The sequence below is a fragment of the Pavona decussata genome, unplaced genomic scaffold (genome assembly GCF_977016875.1).
Source record: "Pavona decussata unplaced genomic scaffold, jaPavDecu1.1 SCAFFOLD_124, whole genome shotgun sequence".
NCBI classification, from domain to species: domain Eukaryota; kingdom Metazoa; phylum Cnidaria; class Anthozoa; order Scleractinia; family Agariciidae; genus Pavona; species Pavona decussata.
This window is the reverse complement of record NW_028145538.1, coordinates 2,068,365-2,079,061: the sequence shown is the minus strand read 5'-3', so window position 1 is coordinate 2,079,061 and position 10,697 is coordinate 2,068,365. Positions and strand designations below refer to the sequence as shown.

At 37.2% G+C, this 10,697-nt stretch overlaps 1 protein-coding gene across 1 annotated transcript; it reads right to left on the bottom strand.

The window, feature by feature from the left end:
- Window positions 1-2,251: 2,251 nt before the first annotated feature.
- Window positions 2,252-5,156, bottom strand: LOC146469419 (acid-sensing ion channel 4-B-like). Its single transcript, XM_085123479.1, has 3 exons — window positions 4,973-5,156; window positions 4,307-4,382; window positions 2,252-3,651 (listed from the first exon to the last, which is right to left on the bottom strand). Exons 2-3 carry the CDS (start codon window positions 4,355-4,357, stop codon window positions 3,493-3,495), a joined length of 210 nt encoding a protein of 69 aa, XP_084979605.1. The 5' UTR covers window positions 4,358-4,382; window positions 4,973-5,156; the 3' UTR covers window positions 2,252-3,492.
- Window positions 5,157-10,697: the final 5,541 nt, after the last annotated feature.

Here is a 10,697-nt window from a genome sequence, read left to right as displayed (position 1 = left end):
TTTCTTACGAATTTACTAAAGAATAATACATGCTCGGTTCAGAACAATTCAGTTATTAATAATTTATGTCTTCAACAGAACTTTTAATGTTGGTGTTGCCGATCACCGAAACTATATATAACAACTTTATTTGCATGTATAATACCTATATTAACATCAGATTCAAAGAATATTGACGTTGCCGTCGCCGTTGCTTAAGTTCCCTTGTATTAAACAGGACGGAGTTTTAATTGACAGCTGCTCCTATAACTTAATAATGCGTAGACCGTTTGTATAGGTAATCACATGATTCCAAGTGCAATTTGTAATAAATGAGCACGGGTAAAATTTTGGAAGGTTAACAAAATTGCACGAGTCCGCAGGGCTCTGAAATGAAATAAAATGGTGTCATGTCAAGCTTGTCATTTCAAAACGATAAACATCCAGGGCCCAGTTGCTCGAAGCATGGTTCGCGCTAACCCGGGTTAAATACCATGACAACCTATAGGTTTTAATACCTCTTAACCAATGGCTAGCGTTCTTCGAGCAACTCTGCCCCGCATTTGAAGTGTCATTCATATATTTAGCCGACCAGCCAACCACCCAACGCTATGAAAATGAAATAGATAGTAATTACACGATGAAAATTCTCGAAATTTTTTTCCGAGAATTTCATCGTGTACTTATCATCTATTCTAGTTTCGAAATGCAGTTTTGCCCTGCTGAAAAAAAATTCCAATCAGAGACGATATAGAAGATTGCATGATTGGAAATAAGTTTTTGAAATACGCTCATCGATTTCGGCACGGTAGCCAGCGTTAATTAGGTCTGCCAAAGTTCTGGTGTAAGACCAGTTTTCTACAAACCTTACATATGCGCGCGTTCTTTACTTTAATCGATAAACTGAAGGTAGGCATGGCACTATGTGGAATTCGAGACGAAATCGCAAATAATAAGAATAATCAACCCGGGTAATCAATATCAACAACACAACTTCCAATAATTTGGCTTAAACTTAAATGCCAAAATAAACATTCCGTAAAATTAGGAGCATTAAAAATGGGAAAATACTCGCTTCGATTCCTCTAGTCGAGCAAAGCAGAGAGGCGCGTTGCATTGTGGTGACCACAAAATTAACCACAATGCCTTGTTCCCTTGATCTACCGCGACCACAATCCTTTGCATTTTGCAATAGCATTCGCAAGAACCACAAATATATTTCTGTGCCGATCAGAGTGCTGCCTTGCTCTGTCGCTTCAGGTTTCCTCGCTGCGGCAGCAATTGATATGGAAGCCATTCAGATTTACTTTCCTGTAGTGTGACAAGCGGACAGGACTCTGAAGTTCAAGATTCAGACAACCGTTTTGTTTTTTTTTTGTTTTTTTTTTGCCGTCAATCAGTACAGCGTACTTCTTAGAAAACAAGGATGTGTGGCTCAATGGAGTTCAAAATGTCACGTACAAACGTTGTTATTATCTGATTTCGATCCATTTGTTGTTGTTTTCTGTATATTTGCGGGCAGGTTGCTGTCGCCGTAATTCTTATAAACGGCAGTAAAACACGAACACGAATCGTTAGTTGGGTTTTTAAGTTAAGATTGAAATGTGTAGTAAGACTTTCTATGAAACCTCGAGTTTTGACCGTTCAAATGCAAGCTACCAATCTCTCTTTTCTATCACGATGGCAGTACCTGTTTGTCAAATCTCGCCAAAAGCAGTTTTTGACGCTTTGTTTGTATGCTTTTTAGTGGGGCGGGGCGCATTTGACAGCAGACGGGTTAATGAAAACGTATTTCAGAAAAAAAATAATTTTCATCGTACTCAGTTTCAAAAGACACCCGCAGTCTTGAACTCTCGAAGGAAAACAAAATCATTTCAGAAGGTTGCGAGACAGCGAAAGCGGCGAAATAGTCATTTTAGTCCAAGATGGTGGGAATGCATTGTAAGAACACTATGAAATTATTACGATTGATACCAATCACAAATGAAAGCTTGCATAGTGGCTCTGTGGCATAAATTCCTTAATTTTGTGTTTTCAACTGTTGAAGTTTGTTATCTATGATTATTTTTTTTTAAGAGCCCTTACGTTGTTCCGTTGTATAAAGGTTAGGGAGACGCAGTTTCGGGCCACCAGCATAACACGCCAGCTGTCCCTTAGGTTCGCTACCATGCGTGCACTCGTCTTGTACATTGATACAAGTTTTCTCTCAGTTTTGTTTGTTGCGTGCGATGAAAGGTTAAAACACACTAGTTGGATAGTAAATTTCTTATTTATATATGTTTGGTGTGCAACATTATTGTTATTGTTAACTCGTTGTTTGTACTTTGACACACCCTTGAGTTGGTTTTAGCCCGTGGACTGTAATAAACAGTAGCGCCCATGTAATACTTTAATTAAGATGCAATGTAGTTCTTGAAAAGCCATAATCCTATTATATCGTATGGAAAACATAGATATGAGCGAGCACGCACTCTTATTTACTTTTTGCTAGTAATGTATACGTATCAGCTCTTATAATCCATCAAATAATTTCGCATGTCTGCGATGGGCTAAGTGCGTGACGCGTCACGAAATGTCTTCCAATATTAACTCAGGAATGTTTATCGGATCATATTTACCAAGTGACAACCACCTAGTTATGGCGTTATTCACTTCAGTGCCTGACATTACTGGAAAATGTCGAGATGGAAGAGCATTTCGCTGTTGGAACAGACAAGGACATCACATTCTTGTCGAAAACGCTCGCGGAAATCACTAGGATGGCAAGGAGAATACCCTCGCTTGCTATCATCACACAGCATACGCGTACAACTAGAATATGCAAAGGAAAATAAGTACTAATACGTTGGCTGTTCGTCGAAGCCCATAGTTTTCCTCGAGGTTTGTCCCAGACAACTACTCGCTTTTCGTTACATGTAATGTCCTCGGGCAAATGCCAGCGCATATTTTTACACTAATAAATGTGATTGTTACTGTCTCCTACGAATTACGCGAAATATGTCGTGAAAAAAAATGCTCTCTTACCGGAAAAGTTTCCTTTTATAATTTATTACAGGAGTTACCTATGTTAATAACAAAGCTATTCTGCAAAAATAATTAAATCCTGTAATCCATGAACTCATAGCCAACTCGATCAGTGTTAAGTGTTTCGTTGGCTACGGCGTTGCGTTCCGGATAACGTGATTTTTCTAGCGTCTAAAAGAGTGCATGCGATTTTGGCGACCTAAACAACATTGACTAAATTACACAATTAATTAGATTTATATATGTGGCATTGTGGCGTCGAAAGGTTTCACAATTTCGTCGAGTCGAAATCTCGTTTTATTTCTTTCACTTTTCACTTCTTCGTAAATTTGTCGAATTTTGCAATTGTTGTCAAAATTTTGTTAAACCTGCGCCTTATGCCACTGTACATGTCGTCAAATAGATGTTAACGTTCTTCAATTTTAAAAAAGATTCAAAGGAGTGCTGTTTCTGGACATATCTCCAAGTATGACTTCGTATTTGTCCCATTTAAATAGCCGTTTCCATTTGCCGACGTTTGTTCTTCATTTTCTTAAACATTCGTTGCACCAGTAATAACACTAACTCCAGCACTTCACAGCAGGTTAGCACCGATATGCCGATCCACAAACCCAGCTGGCCACCAATGTCAGCTAACAAATTGACAGTCTGAATATTAAGAAAAAAAATTATATAATTTAATACAAATGCCAACATGACGAAGCTTGGTGTACAACTTTTAATTTCCATATATATCTATATTGGTGTGCACCAGCCAGGTTTAAATTCATATGTAGCTTTACCCATACATGACCCTTCTCTTAACACATCTCTTATTATGTTTGTGAAATATAGAATTTTTGTGAAGGGTAGAGTATTTCAATAGCTTATCCTCCATTTATGAATAAAATGCGTTTCTTAAAAAATTGTGCAATCAAAACATTTTCAGAATGTTCTACTTTGTTGTCATTCATTGAATCTTATGATTCTAAATCCTCAAAAATGAGGTACTTAAATTATTGTGGAGCAGATGTATTATAGCTTGGTCAATTCATTCAAATTAATGCGAAAAATTAATAAATATAATAATGCGATTTAGGTTTGGAACCCTTGCATGAAGCTAGGTTACACTGGTTGGAATAGGCCAATTTTTAAAGAAAGTTCTAGGTTCTCCACGCGATGAGCCAATCGGAATTCGTTCCATTTAAGGAGACGCCTCCTATTTTTCACCTCAAGCGAACCTCTCTCATGAAAGCACACAAAATAAATGGCACCTCAGATGCGAATGCTGTCTCAGAATACAGCCAACTAAAAATGTTCCCACCTTATAAGTCAGTTCCTCTTCTATTTCCCTGTAGTTTATGCTCTCGTACATTACTCGCACTTGGAGGAAATTTTTCCTACAAAAATTAAATGCATATGTGGAATCAATGTCCTGTCAATTCAAATTTTTATTGACAGTTTATAAATAGGAAACAGAGAAAACAAATCGTTCAAACGTGATCTAAATCGTGCTACAATGCAGAAGAGGTTATGCACGGAGTCACACAAAGGTCATTTGCATGAGTTGACAACGCCATATGACGTGGGAACTACATGATGATTTCTCTACGGTGGCCGTCTCGGACCCACCGTGTTCAGTTTTCTAAACAACAGCCAAAAACGTACAATTAAGGAAAAAAGTAAACAAATGCAAAACAAGCACTGAAATAATCTAAAATAGAAAAATTCATGTAATCAAGGTAAATTTGTTGCGTGGTAAAATTTGGTAGCTTTACCTTTAAACGGTGGAAGCCTTTCCCAGCTATCTATAAAGGGTTAAACTGTGTGAAAATGTTTGCTCCTTGTGAAAAGACGAAGGACGGTTTTTGAAATTAATTATTTATTTTGCTCAGAGCAACTAGCACGGAAATCATGTAAAATGTAACTAAGTTAATGAGTGGATTAACTAATTATAAACCTAAACTCCCTCCATTGCATAAGTACTTACTCAACAAAGGTTGTCAAGTTTGCTCGTTCCTTCTCATCGGCGGCATTCTCTTCAACGAGTTCATTGAAAAGTAAACCTTATGGATAGAATGTTATCCTGACATTAACGTGTCCCTTTTTGATAAACTTAGCCATTTTTTCATGTTCGTGCTTTGCATTTTAGAGAAATTGCTTAAAACTGATTATAGTTAGTTCTTCCTCGGAGAAATCCTTTGATATTTTCTTTCTGGTGCTCTAAGAGCAATTTCATGTTAGCAAAATAGTTCTTGTCTAATATTTGAGCACTTTTGACAAAAATACAGCAAAATCTTTGTGACAGTGTCCCTTTAAGGAGGTTCTATAGTATTTCCTGCAGACGAATAAACGCTTCTTAGCAATTTGAAACACTGGAGGCGTTTAAAAAATATATATGCACGAGAAAGACTGTTTTAATCGATTTCCCAACAAAGAGAAGTGGGTTGCAAAAACGAGAGGCCGCTAGCGGAGTCTTTTGTAACCCTTTAAGCCCTAATATTTAAGACAAAATATAAAAGTTCAGGAAAGAACTTATTAAAATATCAAGAAAATTGACCATGGGTGATCATATCCTTAATTCTATCCTCAGGGGTTGAATAAACATTGATATTACAAGAAGAAATTTGATTCTGATTCTGAAATTTTGATTCCAAACCCCCTTACGGTAATGATTTGTTATTTTCTCATCATGAATAATTAATAAATTTGTGATTTTTATGTAAATGGTAAACTTAGTAGTTTCTCACCTCCCGAGGGTCCAGCACTATAAGTCTTCAGGACTGTCTGATTATTATTGCTATCGTCTACTCCACCATTAAACTTAAAGCAATTCCCAAACTGCAAGTCCCAGAAAGTAGACAAATATTTGGAATAATTTCTGAAATATAAAAAAATAATGGGGTTCTGATTACAAACTGTTGCGGCTGGAAATCTCACCACCTATGTGGGAATATCAATAAACCAAAGGGAAAGATATTGATGACATGAACAACGAATGCGTTCATTACCCTTCTGTCATAGTTTTGTCGACCACCATTACCACCTTTTATCAATAGATAATACAACAATGGTATCAAACAAATCCCTTAAAACATTTTCAATCAATTTAATTTAAACTTCTACTCACAGTTGCTTGTTTCAAACTCGTCACAGTGGACACAGGGCGACTAAAGTAGTGAATGAATAAACCATGAACTTGATAGAAAAACATGGAAAAAGCACTTAGTATGAAGCAAGTCCAAATGAACTGGCTAAAACGTGTTTTGGCCTCAGCTAGCCTTCCAACGCCATGGGTAGTTGTGTAGCTGCAGAATTCCTTTATTATATCTTTCGTTCTTATTTCATCAGAAGTGGTATCCCCCATTATATTAACGTGGCGTCCCTTTAATGCTAAGTTGGATTTCCAGGTAGTGTTGTAAAAGTTAGCTAAAAAAAATTAAAGAAACTAGAGGTTATTATTTGTAATTTAAAGACTTTTATTGATTTTTAAATAATAATTAATAGATGCAACGATTACGATCACTTACTACAAACTAAGATACAATCATGAAACAAATTAAGCTACAGACTACCATACTGAAACAAATTGCAATGCTAGTTACAATACTAAAGCAAAATACACTGCTAATTACAACTGAATAGTAACAGTAAACTTCGCATTGATACACCCTTAAAATGTTATGCTAGTCACACGACTAATGTTAGCAAATTTAAGAATTACCATTACATTTCTACACTTGAACAAAGAAATAATGATGGGTTAATTTGAAGGAAAATTTCACTCTTTCAACAAATTGACGTTAAATCGTTGGGAATTTTAAGAACACAGAAATGCTTAGAAAATATGACTTTATTCCCAACAATTTAACGTCAAGCTGTTTAACGAGATAACGTTTTTTGCCACATTGTTGTTGACCAGGAGCTTGCTATGCTTTGCAACACTTGGTAAGGTTTGGAGCAAGAAAAACTGTTTTCACGTTAGTAACATTCCATGTATGTGATGAATTACCAACGTCATTCCGCATAGCTTGAGTGGTAAGCATGTTTTCTCCTATTGTAAATTTGCATAATACACTTCGCTTCGTTCCGAATGGAACGGCAGAGGCGACAGAGGGAGGAAAATGCAAGGAGCATACATGTGATGTCCATGGTCTTCTCATTGCTCAACAGCTTATGGCGCTCTTTGAAGAATAGAGTGGATGAAACCAAGGTTTCCATTGGAAGCGTAAAGGAATTAGACCGCCGCAGACGAAAAGTGAGAGGTAATGCATAAGGGTAATATTCTACCAAATAGCTCTTTTGGTTCTGTAGCCAGAATGATTGACAAAATTGGGCAAGATTTCCGCACAGTCCCATACATTAATTATGGATACATTTTGCGACTTAAACTCTATTCATGCTCGTTCTTTGTGCAAGAGGGTTAATATGACAGTGATGCATGTAAAAATAAATGTACGAGGCTGTGCGGAAATATTTCCCAAAATTTTCTTAGTTTCGTAAACTGTTTATAGATTCAACGAAATTGTATGTATTGACTGGCCGTTTTCTCTCTTATTTGGGGCCAATGTTGGGAACTCAGTCAAGGAAATAGGCGGATCTTTAGTTTACGTGCTTAGTTTCATTATCATAGCTACAATTAAAGAGGCTTGGGAAGGTTAAATTTTTCTAAAAATTTAAGCGTGGTGTGCTTAATTGTTTTGAAAAAAAAAAAAAACGATTTAGCATACAATTAATGCATGGCGGGATGGTTAAGGCCGGTTTACACGTTACGATTTGTCGGTCCGATCTGTCGGCCGACAGTATCAGAGCACGAATCGTATGTGTATTTTGACACCCGATTCTTAAGAACTGACGTCGGCTTAAGCCACAAGAAGTGATAACAGTTTCGCCTGTGACACCAACAAGAATAAAAATTAATTAAAATTACAATTTCTGGCACACCGGTGATTGCTTTGGTGCTGTCTTCGTATCCAAAGAGTTCATTCAATGAATTAGCTATCTGCGTTTTCGCAATACAGTCTCTTGTTTCTATCATGATAATCTTGATTTCCCTTGTCATAGAAGCATGGATACTTAATCCACTCCCCTATCAACAGGGATTATTTCTCTCTCTTCGAAACTTCGCGCCTTTGACTTCTTGGGAGTCTTCCTGACACCTTGCCGTCCGCCATTTTGATTTCTTCAGTTTTGTACGCATGCTCTTTTCTCATAATTTTGATTGACAAGCCGGCTTCTTTGAAAGTGTCGGCCCGACTTGACAAAAATCTGTTGCACTGCAACAGATTTTCTGAATCGGGCCGATTTTCGTTTTCACGAGTCGGCCGTAAATCGGGTGTCAAATACACGTACGATTCCTGCTCCGATACTGTCGGGCCGACAGATTGGTCCGACAAATCGCAGCGTGCAAACCGGCCTTAACTCTTGACACCGCGTCACACATTTCTTTGTGAATTTTACAGCTTTTGAAAGCTAATTTTCATCTGAGAGAATTCAAAATACCACATCAATAATTACAACGACTACCAAGATTAATACGATCTTTAAGTTCACGGCTTCCAGTTTTTTCCATTTTTTTCCTGAAAATCGCTCAAATTTTTTGGAGAGTACTATAAAATTGATTTAAAGGAAACGTATTCCTTTGCCTTAACTACAAGAGCTATATCTGTGCCGGTTTTGTTTTCCTGAAGCTCATTTAGCCGTCTGCATCATAAACGCCTTTGGCCTTCGTGTTCATCATAGATGACATGGGACGACTCAGTACTCTATCTAACTAAGTGATTCGTGGAAAGAGTTTTTGCCCTTAACTGAATCATTTAAACCTTTTTTTCCCTATCAAAAAAAAACCCCATACCTTTTCCTACAGGTACACGAGCCACATAAATTCAGACGGTGTCAACAGTAAATCATCTTTGTCTTAACGAATGCGCATAATACTCAAGTTGTTGAAATTGTAATATGCCAGTCGTATCCCATAAAGAACGTATTGTACTGCGTTTGGACCAACATTGTCAACACAGTCTCTTAGACATAAGGATTGGTAAATCAATGACGGTGAAGAAATGAAACTGGTGTTGGCATATTCTGTAATTTGAGTTTTGTTTTTCTTTTTTTTAACTTACCAGATTCTATAAACGAATTCAGCTGTCTTTGCCTCCAGTTATATATTTCAATTTAACATTTTACAAAACGCAGCAATAATTCGAGGTCTTCTTTTGTGTAAGTGACTACATGTAGATAAATCAGTTTCCAAAAACAAATCCAAAATTATACCGCTTTAGACATTAAAGATCGCTTTGAAAAGAATTATTTTAAATTTAAAAAAAATGTTATTGCAGTAGGCACGTTTCAAGTGACATTCTTGTTATATCTTAGTGTTTTTGTGGTACTGCTCACTTAAAGCTCAATCCTTCAGAGGCTACTGTAATGGCCCTTTACGCTGACGATTTTTCGTTCGCATGTCATAAAAATAAATTTCTTTGAGACGATCACAAATTACCGGCCATTTTTGTTGTCATTTATATGATATTTAACAGTGACTGCTTTTGTGATCAGAGCAGAACCCTTGAGACGTGAGCATCAACACGTCAAAGAAGCCTTAGTGGGTCATTCAAAGCAGCCTTTATGCCGACATTGCACGCTGTTTTAACTGCAACCAAATGTCAACGAAACTGCTGCTAAATTAGGGTTAAAATCACTGACAAATTACACAGTCATCCTGACATCTTCGCTAGCAACGCCGTAAAAACTGCGACCTAAATCGCATTAAAATTGCTTATTTTAAATGATTTTTTGCAAACTTTACCCAAAGCCCTGAACTGACATTTTTCCCAAGTGTACATATGTTCAAACGAACTGGTTCTTCCTTAGCTACGTTATTGAACATTTTCGAAATCTAAATTCATATTTTGTTTGTTCTGACAAGCTAAAATTTTTTTTTTCAAAACAAGATAGCGTACCGATAATGATTTTTACTGTCATTATTTTTCAGCGACTGTCTTGAATAGTTGACAAGAAAAATAAACGTGTTAAAGTTGACACGAGAAACTGAAGATATACTTGCGCGGATGCAAAATTTATTTTACATGCTTATCATGAGCGTTTTGTTGTCAGAAGATTATGGAGTCGTAGAGTTTCAGCATTTAAATCATTTGATCATAAATGGCTTAAAAATCAGACACGTCTTAACTCTCAGCGTTCATAAAAAAATTGATTGACAACATGGGACGACTAAGTACCAGTACTTCCTAAAGCAGATAAATTCAAACGGTGTCAATATTACCCCCCACCTCCCCCTCACTCCCTCTCACCAGAAATGCTCTACAACATGGCTGCCAACTAAGCTGCAAGCATGCGCAAAGGCCGCATACAGCTATTTCAATAGATCATTTTCACTCACAAGACCAAATCCTTGACTACTGTTGCTACGCCACCATATTGGTGTACCAAAATTGTAAACAAACTAGTAGCGGCGCTTGCGAAGAACATGGTTTTGTCAGTGTGTTTGTGTCTGATTGTTGGCTGTAGCAGGAAAAGTGGACGAGATAAAGGGATATACTTTGCAAGGGTGCCTTTCATCGTTACAAACCAAGGTGAAAAAGCTCAAGAATTGTCAGAGGAGGGAAGATCGCGCTGGATTTCAGCGATAAGTCGTGACGACCTCACCGAAGAGATCTTAGAACACGATCGTGTTTGCGAAAAGCACTTCGTTTCAG